Genomic DNA, 19613 nt, shown 5'->3' with positions numbered 1-19613 from the left:
ATGGACCGTTCAGAAACCTGCCTACGAGTGACATAATTGATGGGGATTCCAAGCTAATTAAAACTGCAGCCTTTCTCTTTCTGGAAAGCATGCTTTAAGAGAAGCCATAACCCTTGCATCAATAAAAAAAACTTTGATTGGGCCTTGCGCCACATAAATAACTAGAAAGTACTGTTCCTGAAGAAACAGTGTGGGATCGCTAATATTGCTGGTATTGAGTATTGATAGTGTTAGTAGTGTTGTAGGTTTGAAAGGTGTGAAAGGTTTGAAGGGTGTGAAAGGTTTGAAAGGTTTGAAAGGTTCTAAAGGTTTGAAAGGTTCTAAAGGTTTGAATGGTTTGAATGGTTTGAATGGTTTGAAAGGTTTGAATGGTTTGAATGGTTTGAAAGGTTTGAAAGGTTCTAAAGGTTTGAAAGGTTTGAAAGGTTCTAAAGGTTTGAAAGGTTTGAAAGGTTCTAAAGGTTCTAAAGGTTCTAAAGGTTCTAAAGGTTCTAAAGGTTCTAAAAGTTCTAATGGTTTGAAAGGTTCTAAAGGTTTGAAAAGTTTGAAAGGTGTGAAAGGTTTGACAAGGTGTTAAAGTATTAGTGTTAAAAGTTTGTATAATGTTGGCAGTGTTGAATAGTGTAAAAAAAAAAATAGGAAAAAAAAATAAGAAAAAAAAGAATTTGGAAAGAAAAATAAATATCTGAAAAAAAAAAGTTAGGAAATAAAAATCTGAAAAAAATAAATCTGAAAAAAAAAGTTCGGAAAAATAAATCTAAAAAAAAAAAAAATTGGAAAAAAAAAATTCTGAAAAAAAAAAGTTTTGGAAAAAAAAACAACAGCGGCCGTGTGGCCGATGAGAGTTAACATGGGTGTGAAAGGGGGACTGAGGATGATGATGAATTTCCCCATTGAAATTAATGGGGATTTTTTTAGAAGTAAAAAGTGCAATATCTCTAAAAGTACAAATTATTTCAAAAATTTGAATGTAAGCCGACATGTCCTGAGTAGGCCGAACGTTGAAGAGTTGGAACGGAGTTTGTAGCTAAAAGTATGAAGGACTAGTTAGGTGCCAAAAAACTGGTGCCAAAAAAAAAATTGACAATAACAGTAGTGTGATCGCTTTAGCGATCCCACAATAATAATAATACAATAAACAGGGACCAAATGTGTTCTGGGGTGAATTTATTTTGAGGTCTGTAGGATCTTTTAAAATCTCACAAATCTGGACACCTTTCTGACAACCTTTCAGTAATGATATAGCACAGCACTTCATTAAATAACAAAAACAAATAACACATCATTTTATAAAGGCAAAGATCTCGTCCATTATACCTGGGCCATTTTATGGCCCAGGTATAATAGAGGAGATCTTTGCCTTTACAAAAACACCTTTATAAAACACAAATATCTGAACAAGTAAACTAAAACCACAATGTCATCTGTCTGTCTGGCAACTACCAAATGTATTATTGCATGCACATAATGATGAATATAATAATGAAATCCAAATAAATCTGGACAGACACTGATAAAGTACTGTAGGTTGGAGTGGCTTATTGTCGTTTTCACTGGCAGGGGGGCGAGGACGTCTATCGCCTTTTCAATGCCCTAGACCAGGGGTTCTCAAACTTTTTTATACCACAACCCCATTTTATTGAGGATTTTTTTTGGCAACCCCACACATTATTTATAGAGCAATTTCAAGTGGAAATAAAGAATATCTTAACTCATTGAGTGCCAGAATTATTTCAGAATTGATTCTGAAAAGTGCCAGAGTTTTTTTCACAGAAAACAAAAAGTGCTTAGGAAGCGAGATACAGCCTTTTTCAGTTCTAAGTTAAACAAGGAGTGGATGGAGCTGCACATCTTCAGATGATGATATCTTGGGTTCTGAACATGTTTTTCTTTTACTATTTTTTCAAAAACACGTCAAACACGTTAATGGCACCTAGCGCCATAGCGGTAAAAACACGTGAAACACGTTAATGGCACTCAGTGAGTTAAAATAAAATCATAATTGTTGGGCTTATACTGTATATGAAAATGTATTAGAAAAATATGTTAGAGCAGTGATTCCTGCTGATTTGTAGTCCTAATATTGTAGCGCTGCCATAAAAGACTTGGTTGCGACTCGCTCCTCAGTCCTCACGTGAGCTAGTTTTCTTGGTACAGCTTGTTACTGCCTGGTCGGGTCTGCTGAGTTGGAGAATGTGGTTTGATTCCAGCTCGGAGCACTAAACACTACAATATCATTAAAATCAAAGGAGTATTTGTCAACTGAAGCATAAGAACATCAGAATAATTGAACGCAGTTCAGGGGCTTATTTTCTTTACTGGCACATATAACAGATTTTGTAAAAGGGACCCCTCCAGCAACAATTTACCGGTATTAATTTAACTCAGAGAGGGTACAAATGGAACAAATGGACCCGTAAGCGTCCATTCGTTTCCATGCATTTTACCCTCTCGGAGTAACAAAAACACCCAAACAGCTCTAAGAGCCAGCCGAATATAATTCCTGCTAAATAACTAGGCTTTATAGTTTATGATTAGTAAAATCAGTTCTTGTATCTTGGCTTGTTTTGTGTGCGCTGCAGTCGGATGAATCAAGGGGTCAATTGGCCGTATTCAACATCCTCTTCACGTTGGTGGCCCCCCCGCCCCAGTTTCTTTATAAAAATATATATGCATACGTATTTTTTTAAAAGTTGCCAATGTGTGTGACTCATGATTAAACTCAAAACCTTGTGTTCCAAAAGGCGAGAAAGCTACCCAGACAGAAACCTATACTCTACCAGCAACCTATGAGCTGCAGGGTTTTCCCCCTGTGTGAATCCTCATGTGTCTTGGCAGACTGCTCATTCGAGCAAAGTCTTTGCCACAAACTGTGCAGGTAAAGGGCTTCCCCCCTGTATGAGTACTCATGTGTTGTCCTAGATTACCCATTTGACTAAAGCCTAATCCACATACTGTACAACTAAAGGGCTTTTCCCCTGTATGAGTTCTCCTGTGTGTCTCCAGATGTGTATTGTGACCAAAGCCTTTGCCACAAATTTTACAACTAAAGGGTTTTTCCCCTGTATGCGTCCTGGTGTGTTTCACCAGATTTGCATTATCACTAAAGCCTTTGCCACAAACTGCACAACTAAACGGTTTTTCCCCAGTATGAATCCTCATGTGTGTCTTCATGTGTGCACTGTGACCAAAATCTTTTCCACAAACTGTACAACAAAAGGGTTTTTCCCCTGTATGAGTCCTCATATGTCTCTTAAGAACTTGCTTTAAACTAAAAGATTTGGTACAAATCACACAGCTAAAGGGCCTTTCCTCTTTATGAGTCTTCATGTGTTTTTCCAGGTTACTTTTTTGACAAAAGTCTTTACCACAGACTACACAACTGAAGGGTTTTTCCCCTGTATGAATCCTTACATGCTTCTTCAGATTTCCCTTCTCATTAAAGCTTTTGCCACACACTTTACACGTGAAGGGCTTTTCCCCTGTATGAGTCATCATGTGCCTCTTAAGAACTCGCTTTAAATTAAAACTTTTCGCACATACTGAGCAACTGAAGTGTTTCTTCCCTGTGTGATTCCTCCTGGAGTTCGTTTTTTTTGATGATTTCAGGTCCTGGGGCAGCTTGTTGCTCAAAGACAATCTTTGTCCAGCCACATTTAGTTTATTGTGTGATTTCAGTGTGTTTAAAGCTGACTGACCTTCCCTTGTCTCCTCCCACCCATCACTGTCTTCAGCGTCAGATTCAGAACAGTGTGAAGGCCAGTCATCGCTGTCTTCAGTGATGTCTGATTCAGAACAGTGTGAAGAGAGGAGCTGGCCATCACCGTTTGGCTGTGATGCCCCACAGTCCTCTACATCAGCTTGTGTTTTCATGTGTTCATTTGAGGTGCTGGCTACAGGCTCCGTCCCTCTATTTTCATCATAATCTTCACTTTTCACTGCAAGTGATGTCAACGTTGGTCCATCAGCCTCCTCTTCAGTGGAAACCTCCTCTTTACACACAGTGAGGTGCAGGATGTCTAGGCAAATGATAAAATGAGAGAAAACGATTAAATGTTTGAACGTCGCATTTCTTTCCATGCAGTGTGAGGAAATTCTATTCCAATAAATAGTCTGTTTCTAAACCATATGTGAAGTGGTTCACACAAGTGGAACTACACTGTATACTGGCTTTGACTTTGCCACCACCCACTTGTCTCACCAAAATACTTCTCTCACGACTCGTGTCTCCTTTGCCAAATGGAAATTGCTATACATATATTTCTAAAAACTTCTATTAGTAAAAAGAAAAACTGCTTCACAACAATAACGCTGGTGTGACAAATACATTAGCTGAAACAATGCATTGATTACAGATAAGTTCAAATCTAATGATTTCAAAATGCTTTCTATACAGTTCCTTCAGCTCGACAGCAGAAACACAAGTTGATAGCTGTCACTAATAATCTCAGACACAGCCAATGTGGCTGGAAACAAGCCCAGAACCCGTGAAATATGTTTCACTGCACGGCTCGCTTAGTTCTGGGAGTCAAAAAGTCATTCCTGTCATTCTACAACTGTGCCATGAAACTTACTGAGGTCTGGGTGGTCTTCAGATTCCTGTTTAATAGTAACAATCCTGATGTCCAGGTCTTCAGGTTCCTCTTTAATAGAAACAGTCTTGGTGTCCAGGAGGTCTTCAGGTTCCTGTTTAATAGAAACAATCCTGGTGTCCAGGTGGTCTTCAGGTTCATGTTGAATATAAACCATCCTGGTGTCCAGAACGTCTTCAGGTTCAGGTTTAATAGTAACAGTCATCATGTCCAGGAGATCTTCAGGTTCATGTTTAACAGAAACAGTGCTCGTGCCCAGGGAAACAGTCCTGGTGTCCAGATCTTCAGGTTCATATTTAACAGAAACAGTGCTGGTGCCCAGGGAAACAGTCCTGGTGACCAGGAGGTCTTCAGGTTCATGTTTAACAGAAACAGTACTGGTGCCCAGGGAAACCGTCCTTGTGTCCAGGAGGTCTTCAGATTCATGTTCAATAGAAAGAGTAGCGGCTGGTTGAGGAGAACTCATCTTGACCTGCAGGCTGGACTCCACAGACGGGTCTAGAATAAAGAATAGAACTTTGATGTAAGTCATACAGTATATGGAGGCTGAATGTAAAACAGAGCATAGGATGTAAACCAGTGTTTCCCAAACAGTGGGTCGGGTTATGGGTCACGACAGGAAAAACTTAATGAGTTAAGAAGAGTTCTGAAGATCCCTGTAACCCTGTAGGGGTGCTAGGATGGATGCTTGTGGCATCTCACTGATGTCATGATGAGTCAGCTATATCCATGTATGGAGTTTTACGTTAGCATGATGTCAGCACTAGATGTCTCTGCCGGCTCCATATATGGAGCTCTATCAACCACACCCAAATATGGAGTTTGTGATGTCAGACTTAGATAGGTTAGTTATTATGTCGGATAGCTCCATATATGGAGTACCAATATATTTAGTAGGTAACTTTGGCAACCTCTCATATATCCATATGACAGAAGAGAGCGTGAAAGCCTTCTTTAGAGCATCAATTACCATTTTTGTCTCCAATAGTCATACCTTAATAATTAATTTTGATGGTAGTATATTATTTGGTAGTTTGGCATTATTACTTTTGAACACTGGGTGGCGGGCTCTAGTTTTGACAGCACTGGGTGGATATTTAAGGGGTCACAGGTGCACTGATTAGGTAGATCATAGGACAGAGGACACAGGTTGGTGTGGAGCCACACCGTTTTTACCAGCAGAAAGGAGAAGCAGACAGACAGAACCAAATACAGAGATTCACTTCAGAAATGACACTGCAATATATCAATGGTATGTTCATAACAAACTGCAACTACAATAAATGCACCTAAAACTGGATTTTTGTACTAGACTTCCATCTGTTGTTTGTTTTTTACTTTTCTACTGCGTAGGATCACTCCATACACCACCTGTAGTCGTGGTTGCAGTCCCATAGCCCGGATGGACGGTGGGTGGGCGGGTATGGACTAGTAGATTCAAGTTTATCTTCAAAGACATTCACCTACCAATGGCAACACGATTGGCACCATACAATTTTCACTTTTGCATGTCAGCCCAGCTCACACTACACAGGATGAATGGGGAGATTAATTCGAGAACGCCCTTCCCAACGGTAATGGGAGAGCCATTTCTGATTTGGGAGTTCGGGAGAGATCTGGCAAGATTATCCTGTAGTGTGAGAAGTCCAAAGAAAGATCCAATCTTAAAGTTGTACTGTGCAAATTTCAAAAAAACGATTTTAGCAGCCTCTGCTGGTCATTACCGTCACTGCAGGCCGTTTGTTTATTACTGCGTTACCCAGAATTCCATTCGTTTTCACCGGAAGACGGAAGTGTTTCAAAAAGCGTTCTTTTAATTGTTTTATACGATCTGTGGATCGTTTCTCTTAGCCAGTGGAGCTTTAGTTACCGTGAGCTGTGTTTTCTTTTTCTGTTTTTTTTCGTTCTTCAAATCATACAATCTCTTAAAATCAGCGTGAGTTTCCTTTTGTTATTAGCGCGGTAGTTCCTGGCCAAACAGGAAACCGGTGCAGTAGTTCCTGGCCAAACAGGAAACCGGTGCATTTCCGCTTCCATTTTCCGGCCAGATGACGTCATTATCGTGGGAACGTCAACCCCGACCCCGTTCAATAGAAAATATATAAATAAAAGGCTTTCGGGGGTGAAATTCATGGAGTGGGTGTTGTGAAACATTTGCCACTCACAAAAGATATACAATTTAACTTTAGTTTTATTGAAAAAGTTACCTAGCATTACTTTAAGCCTCCCAATATGTTCACAAATAATCGAGACTGCTCCGATAATTTTCAGATATGTTTGATATTTATCTGGATGATTACATATCATTATTGTCCGAGTGGAACGGCAGGAGTGACGCGCGAGTCAATAAGGAGACAGACGTTCAGCGAATGAGAGGACTTTTGACACGCCGACCAGTCGAAACAACCTGTGGTGTGTTGGACAGCGGCGGCTCGTCGATACATGGCAATAACACAACTGTCTGTATTATAAATTGTCTTTCCTGACATATCACAAGTATTTGTCTGTTGCCAACTCAAGTTTAACAGGCTCGACTGTTTACATCTGCTTCCACATAGGATCACGTGAGATGAGATGACGTGAGGTTCTGAGTTGCTCTGCCCGGTCTGACAATCTAAAATCCTGTAGTGCGTAATGCCCCATTATTTTAAAATATTGTAGTGTGTGCAATGCACGCACTACAATGCACTACAATGCACGCCATGCATGATTATTAAGACTGCAGAGAAGAGAACCTCATAATTGCAGACAGGTGCTCTTCTATGGCGGTTTTGAAGGAGTCACACTTTTTGATGGCTGTTGGTAGGGCATTCCACATTTTGGTGACATAACAGTAGAACGAATTTAACCCCATGTTTGTGCCAAATCTGTGTTGAACGAGTAGTGTGGTGGTGTTTCCGTGCAGAAACACACTGACCTCTTGATGTGTTTTGGCGTTTTCACTGTTTGTTTTGGTAGCCCAAAAACATCCCCATCTACCAAAACAAACAGTGAAAACACCAAAATACAGCAAAAGGGCAATGTGCTTCTGCAGGTAAACAGCACCACACTACTCCAGTGGCTGATAACTACGGGTAAGAGGGAAAGTATTGGTAGACATTTTTAGCGGCGGTAGCCCTCTATACCTGGCTTTTGCGTCAACGTTCTGATTGGTCAGACACGTCAACAAAGTGATTGGTCAAGCTTCACGTGACACGTGGCTATAAACACATTATAAACACTTATTGATGACAAAATGTATCAAAGGCGCCGCTACCTTCACACAGGTGTGATTTTTATTTTCATCATGAGTCTTCAACAGGGAGTTACTACAGGGGGGCAGGCAAATCTTTGTGTCATAGGAACTTCCTTTTTCCTATGACACAATAGGAAACTACAGGGGGGGACATTCGCCAAAATAGCAGATGTACAAGCTCACGTGACCCAAAGGTCAGGTTTACTAAGTATTGAGCGATTATGCTTACATATTTGAAAATATACGTTAACATGAATCCAACATTCATAGAAAAGATCAAGTGTAAACAAACAAACAAAAATGTACACAACATTGATATAGTGCTGTCAGCTATGAAACAGTTTTATCTGCATCAGGGGTCTCTGTTTCATCTCTCTCAGTCTCAGCTAAGGGGTTGAAGACACCCTGTTCTACACGGACGATACAGGATAGGTGGGCACTAGGGACATCTGGGCACCTTGATGTAAAATTGGCTTTTGTCCAAAAGTAAGTAATGTAAACTTAAGTATACATGATGTGAACATGCACGGTCCCGGTACATCATTATCAGACTTCATTTCATCCTTCAACTTCTTGTCTATGCCCCAAAATCAATCATAAAAAATAAAATAAAAAATGAATCTGATCGGTGGCCATTTTCTCATAGTTATAATGTATCAGACTGCAATACACCTCCCAACCGATAGGGTCGCGTAGTTGAAAGCATATGGAAAATACGGAAGAAATGGCCACCGATCGGATTTAAATGCTTTTTATTGAACAATACGGAACATGCAAGTACTTCTGAGGGGCCGTACATAATTGTAACATCCGTGGCCATGGGGTGAGCACTTTATATTTGAAATATGAACGTATATGTAGATGTACGGACCAAACGGGGAGAAAGTGCAAACGCCAGGTTGAAGTTCATCCAGTCGTGTCATGTCAGGGCTAGTTCTATCTACAGCAGCTGAGCTAGCCGATAAGCAAAAGGTAAGCAATGCATCAAACTGCGGGATTAGCAAACACCAACACAGCACATACATAGGCTATAATACACGTGTGACGAGTGTGTGTATATTACACATGTGCGTGCATGCGAGGGTGCGAGGGTGTGTGTGTGTGTGTGTGTGTGTGTGTGTGTGTGTGTGTGTGTGTGTGTGTGTGTGTGTGTGTGTGTGTGTGTGTGTGTGTGTGTGTGTGCGTGCGTGCGTGTCTAAACATACCCAGTCTGTATAATTTGATGACTGCTTTCAGCATGCTGTAGTTGTTTAGTTACACGCTGAGTGTATGCCTACAGAACAACAGCAACTTCTGATGAACAGTCCGTGTGCGTGTATATATTGAAGGTTTCGTTTTACGGTTCATTACCAGTGTTGCCAGATCGTGCGAAAAAATAAGCAACCAGGTCTCTGAAAACAAACCCAAAAGAAGCCAAATGAGCACTAACCCTACATTTGCTATTTGAAAATAGTCGATCTATGTGAGCTGAAAATGTAGGAATATTTTCAAATCCACAAAATCTTGTTTGGGGGACTGGTTTAAAAAACACTAGGAAACAAGCCCAAATAATGGTCGGGGTACTAACTACACGTTAGAAACAAGCCCAAATAAGCAACTACTTTAGAAACAAGCCTAAAAACCGCAACCCACAACTACTAAGTAGGGCAAGTAAGTACCAATATTTACAAGCAACTTTACAGAAAAACAAGCCCAAAGTCGCTTATAATAAGCGGACATGGCAACGCTGTTCATCACCGATAGCGCAGAACGTGAAGCTCTGCATGGTAACAACGAATAAGATGTCCGGACTTCACTTTCAAAATAAAATATTAAAGGAGCTGTACCGCTGTTCTTCTGACTGGGATCAATTCACTTGTGGTTGGAGATCCGGTCTAGAGCACACACGGAAACGGCCTGTGTACGTGCATATATGTGTACGTGCAAATGACCAGACACAGTAGGCGGGCTTTAGACCGGATCACAGTGCTGAACAGTAGATAGATAGATAGATAGATAGATAGATGATAGATAGATAGATCATAGATAGATAGATAGATAGATAGATAGATAGATAGATAGATAGATAGATAGATAGATAGATAGATAGATAGATAGATAGATAGATAGATGGATGGATGGATGGATAGATAGAATGCAGTAAAAAAAACTTTACTTTAAAAAACTAAGTTATAAGAAGTTAAAAATCCTGAGTAAAAAAAAAGGCCTTATAAAGTATATGATATACTTCATGATATACTTCATAAGACCTCATCTTATGGAAAGACATTGGCTCGCAGCTATGTGTGGTGCAGTGGTGGCCAAACATGGATGCAGAGTTAGAGTCTGCTATGCAACAATGTCATGCATGTCAGTCCAACCTATGAACCAAACCTCCCCAGCAGGGCCGGGCTGATTTATTTATTTTTGGAACACAGTTGACCAATACAAAAAAATAACTATGTCACTGTGAGTGACCCACGGGTAGTGGGAGTGACGTCTGAACTCTAGCAGTTGCTAAATTAAAGTATTGTGTACTATTATACATAACATATATATACTGTATATATATATATATATACATATATACATAAGGCCTACCAGGTTTGCCAGAGTAAACAAACAAAAAAAGCTACCCAGTCACTGCCATGGTACTGAAAGGGCATTTCAAGTGCATGACGGAACGCGAGGGCCTGGAGTTAGAATCCATAGCCTGAGTGGACGGTCGGCTGAACAGGTTGTGATGATTGTCTGATCCACTCAGTATTTCAGTTCAGTGACTTGACTTCGCAATGCAGGCAGAGCTCCAGGCTCCAGCCAAGTACTGAAACAACTGGTAAACTAATCATTTGAACAAAACTGTTAGTGAACTGTACTGGATGATTCAGTACACAAAAAAAAACGATAGTTCCCACCAGTACGTTATTACTCCTCCTCCCAGTCACCTCAGCCCCTACGACCTGTGAAGCTGATTGGCTCATCGTTAGACCCACCCAGAATCACATTTTCAACCGGGAAAACAGCTCAAAACACAATGTCAGTCTATGGTCTGCCCCAGTGGTGTGTTCTAGTTTTTTTCCCGAGGGATACCATAATCATTCCCTCCACGACATGCGCGTGGACTTGGAGGTATAGCGCGTTTTCAATGGATGAAATGATTAGTAGAGGGCTACGCTTGGCTACGAACATGTTCTGCAGGTCACACTACGTCTATATAGCGTAACGGTAGAACACACCACTGTCTGTACCCCGGCAAGTAAGTTGAAGTTAAGATTGCTGCCAGGCTTGTTATCATTGTTTTTTTTCATCATCGTGTTTGTTTTGATGTTTTCAGCATCATCTTGTGATCAGAGTTGTGGGGTATGGGGTATTACGCATGCCGGAGAATAGCCATCCTACAAGCTCACAACGTGTCGCGGATGCGGCGCATTGTGAGCTTGAAGGCCTTCTATTGTTGGCCGTTGGTTTATTCTCCAGTGTGGGTATGCTGGTGTCTCTTCAGATTCTTTAACGCACTGAAACACTTGTCACATTGTTTGCAATGGAAGGGTTTTTCTCCGGTGTGGCCACGCTGGTGTGCCATCAGATTACTTAACAAATTGAAACTCCTGTCACATTGTTTGCAATGGAAAGGTGTTTCTTCGGTGTGGTCACGCAGGTGTTATTTCAGAGTACTTATATCTCTGAAACTCTTGTGACACTGTTTACAGTGGAAAGGCTTTTCTCCTGTGTGGATACGCTGGTGTATCTTTAGGTGATCTAACTGACTGAAACTCTTGTGACACTGTTGACAGTGGAAAGGTTTTTCTCCAGTGTGGATACGCTGGTGTCTGATTAGATTACATAGCTCACTGAAACACTTGTCACACTGTTGACAGGGGAAAGGTTTTTCTCCAGTGTGGCAACGCTGGTGTACTCTTAGGTTACCCAACTGATTGAAACTCTTGTCACAAAGTTCACAGTGGAAAGGTTTTTCTCCAGTGTGGACACGCTGGTGACGCTTCAGGTCACATAACTGACTGAAACTCTTGCCACACTCTTTACAGATGTGGATTTTCTTTCCTGCGCAAGACATCGGGGAAAGAGTGTGTTTGTTGGGGCTGAAAGACCTTACTGTCTTTTTTCTCCGTCTCTCTCGCTGTCTGTCCTGTCCTGTATGTCTTGTCTCTGTCTGTCCTGTCCTGTATGTCTTGTCTTGTCTTGTCTTGTCTCTGTCTCTCTGCCTTCACTCTTACCCCTCTCACAAAAGTAACTCACTCAAGACAACACTAAACTGCACTTTGTTGAATTGAGAGTCTATAGGCAGTTTCACATCTTATATAGGCTGATCAGCTCTGGTCTGACATCACACTAACCATGCATGTTTATTGCTAACAACACCACTTTGCACAGGCGCCGTTGCAGTGCACTGTCCTAAATTTGCCATGTTATTTATGGTGGGCTCGATCTCCATATTTGGAGAGAGCGCAGTTATACAGTGATTTGCGGATTTTCATAATGAATTGATTATCCATCCACTTATGTGTTATTTTATACTTTGTCGCGGTGTAGTGCAAAGAATAGATAAAATAGCAGATCTACAAGCTCACAACATGTTGCATCATTTCGTTTTTTACAACAACTGGCACACATAAAAATATAGGCAGATAAGATTCATATCCACCCATTAGTCTTATGTATGATATTGACAAAGACTAAAGGCCAGACCACACCAATGCAACGCCTTGCAACTCCTTGCAACATGCAAATACTTGCAACTACTTACAACCATTATCCCCAATGGCAGTTGCAACTGCAAGGAGTTGCATTGGTGCGGTCTGACCTTAAAACTGTTTTGTTGCAAGGAGTTGTGACTAGATGCATTGGTGCGGTCTGGCCTTTATACTAAGGACATTTTCTTTGTGATTTTAGTTAGTTTTAGTTTTGTAAATAGACATAACAGTTTCAGTTATCACTTTGTTTTTGTAAAGCCTTGTTTCTATTTTATTTCAATTAACTAAAATATTCTACTTTTAATTATTTTTTACTCGACCACAGGATAGAAAAGTCTGAGGAGCAGGGAGACAGCTCACATTTTGTACCTAAGTAAAAGTATAAATACTGCAATGTAGAAATACACAACTTTCATGTAAGGATTAAGACTTAAAACATTTTAATAACATCTTGAGAGGCAGCAGAGTAAGTACAAAAAAAACATCACATAGCTCATAAAACTATACCAATAATCCAAATAATCTATTCTGTGTGATTGACACCAAGTGATATGATCAGAGGAGCAGAGTTTTTACCAGAGAGAATCTGGTTCTCTGTGTTGTCTGGGAGATTTCTAATGAGACATTTAAACAATGTTGACATTTAAACAATGTTAAAGGAGCTACACCATGAATTTAAAAAATAATAATAATATTTGATATCGTATTGTTTATGTCCCTCAAACGTTTTTCAAAAGGTTTGAGCCTAAATCAAGCCTCAGATATACTCATTCCAACTAACTTCTCTCTGGCTTATAAAGCACTTTCACCTGCAATACCACATTGTCCTGTTTGGCACGGGGCGCTATTGAGCCAGTTTGTATGCATGTCATGTCCTGGTTCTGTGTGGAAAAAGTAAAAAAAAAAAATAAGAAAAAATTAAAAATAAAAAAAAAATATTTTTTTTTTTTTTGATTTTTTTTTTTGGGTTAGAACTGAAAAACGGGAGGAATTGTTCCCAGACGTGACGTAGGGTGGGGGAACAAATCTGACGGACTGTTTTCAGACCAATTTACATGAAAACCACAGATAGCCTATGAAAGCCTGCATGCTCGAAGTCGGGTATTTGTTGGAACAGAAGAGAGGTGGGGGAGACCAAAAACACACAAAAATGAAGAAAAAGTTAAAATTCATGGTGTAGACCCTTTAAACAATTCTTCTTTATACCTCCATCATCATTCATTTGTTTTCTATCCTCAGACCGGATGAGATTGCAGTATGCTGTATCAAGGGGTCAAGATTTACATCCACTGCAAATGTCTGGACCCTCCTCAGCTCAGCGTCACACAGCTTCTTAATCTCTTGACTGACTGTCTTCTCAAGCTGCTGAGCTACAACTGTCCTCACATTCCCCACATATGAGGACTGAGGGACCATGACCTTTGTCCAGTCCTTGGTTGGTGGAGGGGTGTTGATGGATGTGAAGTTCTTGAGGAGGTGGAGGTGGTCTTCAGTGTGTGAGAGCTGCTTTAGCTCAGAGCTTCTCTTCTTTAACTCAGTGATTTCATTTTCCAGCTCTTTAATGAAGCCTTCAGCCTGTTTCTCTGTTGTTTTATGGTTTTCAATACAGCTCCTCAGAGCAGTGATGACCTGCATGCATGTGTCTGCGATCTCTTTGTTATCTGTGTCTTTCTCGCTGAGCTCTACTGAGTGTTTTACCTCCTGAATGGCAGGACTGACAGGAGAGATGATCAGAGTTTGTACCTTCATTAAGACATGGACTGAAGTATCTCTCTATATAGTCCAGTAACCATTATAGGGGTGATTTCTCCCTTCCTGTTGATGGACTCTCTGGCCACTCCTAATTCCCAGCCAGTCTTCCCTTTAACCTGAACCTCATAGTAAAACCTTCCTGAGGAGAAGCTTTGGTTTCCTAAAATACACAGACATGTAGAGAATCTCTCTTTGTAGTCTGGGAGATCATTCCATATGCCTCCAGTGATCACTTGTTTTCCGTCCTCAGATAAGGGATGAGCTGTATCGGGGTCCAGAGTTACATCCACTGCATGTTGATGGATCCTCCTCAGCTCAGCGTCATACAGCTTCTTCATTTCTCTGAGTGTCTTCTCCAGCTGCTGAGCCACAGTTGTCCTCACAGTCAGAGCAGTGAAGGCCTGCATACTGTCTACTATCTCTCTGTCTGCATCTTCTTTGCTGAGCTCTAGCGAGTGTTTGACCTCCTGAATCTTCAGTCGTTTCTCCTCGATCATCTGCTGAACTTCAACCTCTGTCTTTCTCAGCTCAGCCTTCTTACCTTCACATTCTTCTTCCAGGGATACAATTTGACACACATAATTAGTATCCCAGTAATATGTGATACAGGTTTTGCAGTAGTTGTGTCCACATGGAGTAGTGGGTCAGTGAACACATCCAGGCAGGACACAGGAACCTCACCTCAGACAGGATGCTTGCAGAGTCCATTCCTTCACACTGAGAATATGGCCTTTGACTGTCCCTCTGACTCAGAAATAACCATAAACAAACCCCATACGCCCATATATAGGCAGGTCCATGGCCACGTCACTATAACTCAGACATAACCATAAACAAACCCGATTCGCCCATATTAGGCATGTCACTATGACTCAGACATGACCATAAACAAACCGGATACGCCCATATATAGGCATAAATAGAGATCCGGTATGCCCATATATGGTGGTCATGTGCATACAGTATTATGGGACCAATAACCGACTTCAAACTCGCCACGTGCATCAGCAAGAACTCAAGGGAGTCGTTCGGATATATGGTTCCCCAGAACCGCCGATATGTCCATATATAGGCATATTATGTAGATATCCAGTTGTTCAGAACCGCTGTTCTAACTGATATGCCCATATATGTGCATGCCAATATATGGGCATGTACTGATGACATCAGGAATCTCCATATATGGGCATATAAAGGGACAAGGACTGACAGATACAGAGATCTCCATATATGGGCACAAACGGGACACAGACAGACAGGAGGGCCGAGATCCGGTTCGAGGCTGCAATTAACCACTTTAAGAGCCTCCATACTTAAAGGAGCACTTCACCCATTTTCAGCTTTATTATAGTTGGTCCTCACTAATGTTAATTTTTAGATGGTCTCATTTCTGTCTACTCACCCTGCGTCTCAGAGGAGGGCTGTGGACTGGACAGTTCAATATTGGTCCTCACTAATGCTCATTATAATAATGGTCCCATCGATGAGGATTCCATGAAGCTAATAGAAACTACAGCCTTTCTCTTCCTGAGCATGCTGAATAAATCGAAAACATAAATTCTTGCATTCATTAAATCTTGTTTAAAAATGACCAAACCTGCCAACTGATGATGTCACTGCTGCATGGTACGCAGGTTTCTGAACTGTCCACAGCAAAACATCTGTGTAGCCTATCAGAAATGGCGCTTAAATTAAGAACCTTACTGTTGCTATTCCGCTCCACTAGATGGGAGCATTGCAACGTGTATCGATTATGATGAACAACGTTGCTTCTACCATCTCCCCTCGAATCATAATAAATTCACAGATTTCATAAATCGTTGATGTTAAATGTCAGAATTTGACATCACAGGAGAGATAATAGTCCTACGTATGCGTTAATTCACTATCTTATCTGGTCTCTTCCTCCACATCATCTATCAGGGGTCTTCAACAGGGGGTCCGGGACTCCTCAGAGTTACTACAGGGGGTCCACCAAATCTTTGTGATTTTTTTTTACCTGAACCACTTGAACCCTAGCATCCCTTTTCTGAGGAGAACTTTTTATTTTTGGCAAAGAGGTATAGGTGTAGAGGGAAGAAAGAGCAGACCAAGTAAACAAAAAAAAGTATAATCTGAAACACAATTACAATGTAGAGTAAGGGGTCCCTGCTTCATCTCTCTCTCAGCTAGGGGGTCCTTGGCCTGAAAACGTTGAAGACCCCTGATCTACACCCACAACTTTGGCTAAAAGCTTGTGCCTCCGCAGACCTCGATCTGAAAACATTTTGTGCCAGACAGTGACCCCCTTAAAAGATTGAAAAGATTGGAAAATTATCAGTGGTAAAGTCACTGCCCACCACCACAGAGGTTGTGGGTTCGAATCCACCGTGGTGCCGGACGGGGAGGGTGATATCAGTCATTGCATGTACTCCTACGGGCTGGGGGCGGCACTTGTCAGCAGGGAGTGTTGGGCGGGAGGAGTAGGACGCGGGCCCTACGTCCTCCTGGTGGGGGCTCCTCACTTGCAGGTGAGTCAGTAGGATACCATCGCAGTGACAGAAATGTGTGTGAGTCGAGGAATCAATTGGCACAACGACTAAATTGGGGAGAAAAAGGGGTAAAAAATAATTGCCTACTCTAAATTTGAAAAAAAAAGGAAAGAGACATTACCCTGACATCATCACTATGCTCACTACATTTACTCAAGTACTGTACAATTTTGAGGCACTTTTATTTTAGTAGGCCTATGTCCAACCAAACTGGTTCCATGTGTACACTCTCAGAGTTACAGACCCGTAAAGGGTCCCTTCGGGCCCCTAGTGGACCGCGGACCTGATGTTCTGATGTTGAGAAGCAATGGACTAAACCAGTGGTTCTCATCCTTTTGTGGATCAGGGCCCACTTGAAAATCTTGAAAGTGTTCACGGCCCACCCATCTGACCACTTAACACGGCTGCCGTGTTAATTATTTGGGGGCCCTCTTGCAATATCCTCATGGCCCCCGGCCCACAAGTTGAGAACCACTGGAGACTGGACTAAACCACATAAAGCCCTGCTCTATTTTTAGACTTCACTTGTCCTCCTCCCCATTATACAGAGAGAGAGAGAGAGAGAGAGAGAGAGAGAAAGAAAGAGAGAGATAACTCATGTGTTCTGAAATGAGAGAAGGGTAGGTTTTGTTGGGACCACTACTGCCTGCGACCCCCCACACCAAACCCGCACGCACGCACGCACGCACGCACGCACGCACGCACGCACGCACGCACGCACGCACGCACACACACACACACACACACACACACACACACACACACACACACACACACACACACACACACATACACACACACACACACACACACACACACACACACACACACACACACACACACACACACACACACACCATGCTGGCAGTGTGCACGTGACAACAGCTGTCATCATGGAGAACTGGCCTGGCTTATGTGTCACAGTGCTTCTCAGACATTGCTCATGCCAAGGACCCCCAAATGAAGATGTATTTGACCACAGACCTGCATCGGAAAAGATGTTGTTTCAGTTGACCCCAGGCCACCCACACAAGATTTGTGTTGTCAAAATGTTTCTTTTTAAAATAGCAGACAGATTTGTATGCTGTATTAATTTTGCTGGACTTAAAATCCTAAAGAATCCCAACCACACTTTCAACCTGGCATCCCTATTGGACATGTCATTATAATATGATTACATGTTGTAAAAAATAATCAAACATATAAAACTTTTTTCTCCCCCCAAAAATGTCAAAATGTTTTTAAAAAGAAGTCACATTAGGACGATGTTGTGAGCTTGTAGATCAGCTATTTTCACTATTCGGCATACGAGAACTGTATAGTAGTAACTGGGAAACAGAGGGTCCCGGGTTGGATTCCCGGACCCGGCAATGTATCAACATGGCATCCCTGAACCCCTAACTGCTCCCCCCAGAGCGCTCAATATGATTATGAACACCTGAGTAGCAGAGTAGGCATCAGCTGGGTGAAGCTGAAACTGAATTTTCCCCACTGAATCAATAAGGTCTACATTATTATTATTAGGATTAGCAGATTATAATACATGATTATGTTTATAATGCATTACAGACATGGGATGCATAGCAAGTGTTACCTGTTATTATTATTACAAATTGTCACACCTTCAGAGATCCAGTGGGAATACCTAAGTTCCACAGCTAAGTATTTATTTTATTTCTTATTAATTCATTTGAATTTATTGTCGTTTGGTGGTTGATCTGTCACTTTACCTGTTACCTCTCTCCTGGTTCCATTCTCACTGCTGGTGTGACCTGAAAGAACCCATTCACCCTCAAAGCCTGTAGTGTGTAGGGTACTTATTTTGCCTCTGTAAGTTTATTTATAAGGCTATACTGTTATAGCGCTAGAACAATGGTTCCCAACATTGTCTGGACCAGGGGGCCCACTTGATATCTCAAAAGCATTTTCGGCCCACCCATCTGACCACTTAGCACAGCAGCCATTCTAGTATACTTGGTGAGGGGTCAAGTTCCTATCACAATGAAAACTGAAAAAGTACCGTGACACTTTTTTATTACTTTAATATTATTATCAATAAAAAATCATCATGGCTCGGCCCACAGGTTGGGAATCACAATGACAGGTTTCCTGTTAGTAAACATTGAGAGGAATATGACCGCGCAGCTGCGGGGGGAAGCCTATGGGTGCGTTTGGAAATTACGCACCGGAGCACACTCGCCTATTAGTTTGTATTGGCAAGTGCGCTCACTGCCGCTCAGGGCTGTATTTTCGAACGCGCCTTCCACCCCCAGGCATGCGCAGATTGCGCATTCTGCTCTGTGATGACGTCGCTCGGAAACCCGTCTATAAGAACTGGGGATAAATCCCTGCCTCAGAGAAATATGTCTTTGAAAAGTACCTTATGTCACCCCATCTGTTTTGCCGTGCCCCCGGCTGTGATTGGCCAACAGTCCGCCAGCGCCCTCTGACGACACTACTACAACATAACCTCTGGTTCACATTCGGTCTTTCACCAGGGACGTTCGGTCTAGAGCCCGCCTACTCCACAACTGTATCCGGTTACTTCCCCCAACGATCACAAGCACATACACACACAAGCCATTTCCGTTTCCGACAAGTCTTCTCTAGACCGGATATGCAAACTAGAAAAATGTGAATCGATCAATGAAATCACTAAACCGGAACGGGGCGTTCCTACTACTAGTAATGATCCTCCTCCCCCTACACGCACATACACACACGCACGCCCACGCACACACGCGCACGCACGCACACACACACACACACACACACACACACACACACACAGGCACACACACACACACACACA

At 41.8% G+C, this 19613-nt stretch overlaps 1 protein-coding gene across 1 annotated transcript; it reads right to left on the bottom strand.

Annotated features, from left to right (window-relative positions):
- Positions 1-2708: 2708 nt before the first annotated feature.
- On the bottom strand, positions 2709-9138 carry LOC311064557 (uncharacterized protein). The gene is made up of 3 exons (XM_084084421.1): positions 9033-9138; positions 4575-5090; positions 2709-4019 (listed from the first exon to the last, which is right to left on the bottom strand). The coding sequence occupies exons 1-3, from the start codon at positions 9064-9066 to the stop codon at positions 2788-2790; spliced, it is 1782 nt and encodes a 593-aa protein (XP_083940547.1). The 5' UTR covers positions 9067-9138; the 3' UTR covers positions 2709-2787.
- Between the last annotated feature and the right edge of the window lie 10475 nt (positions 9139-19613).

The sequence above is a fragment of the Gymnoscopelus microlampas genome (assembly GCF_963454915.1).
Source record: "Gymnoscopelus microlampas genome assembly, chromosome: 17".
Lineage (NCBI taxonomy): Eukaryota > Metazoa > Chordata > Actinopteri > Myctophiformes > Myctophidae > Gymnoscopelus > Gymnoscopelus microlampas.
Note: the sequence above shows the minus strand (reverse complement) of the source record. Positions and strands in the feature narration are given on the sequence as shown.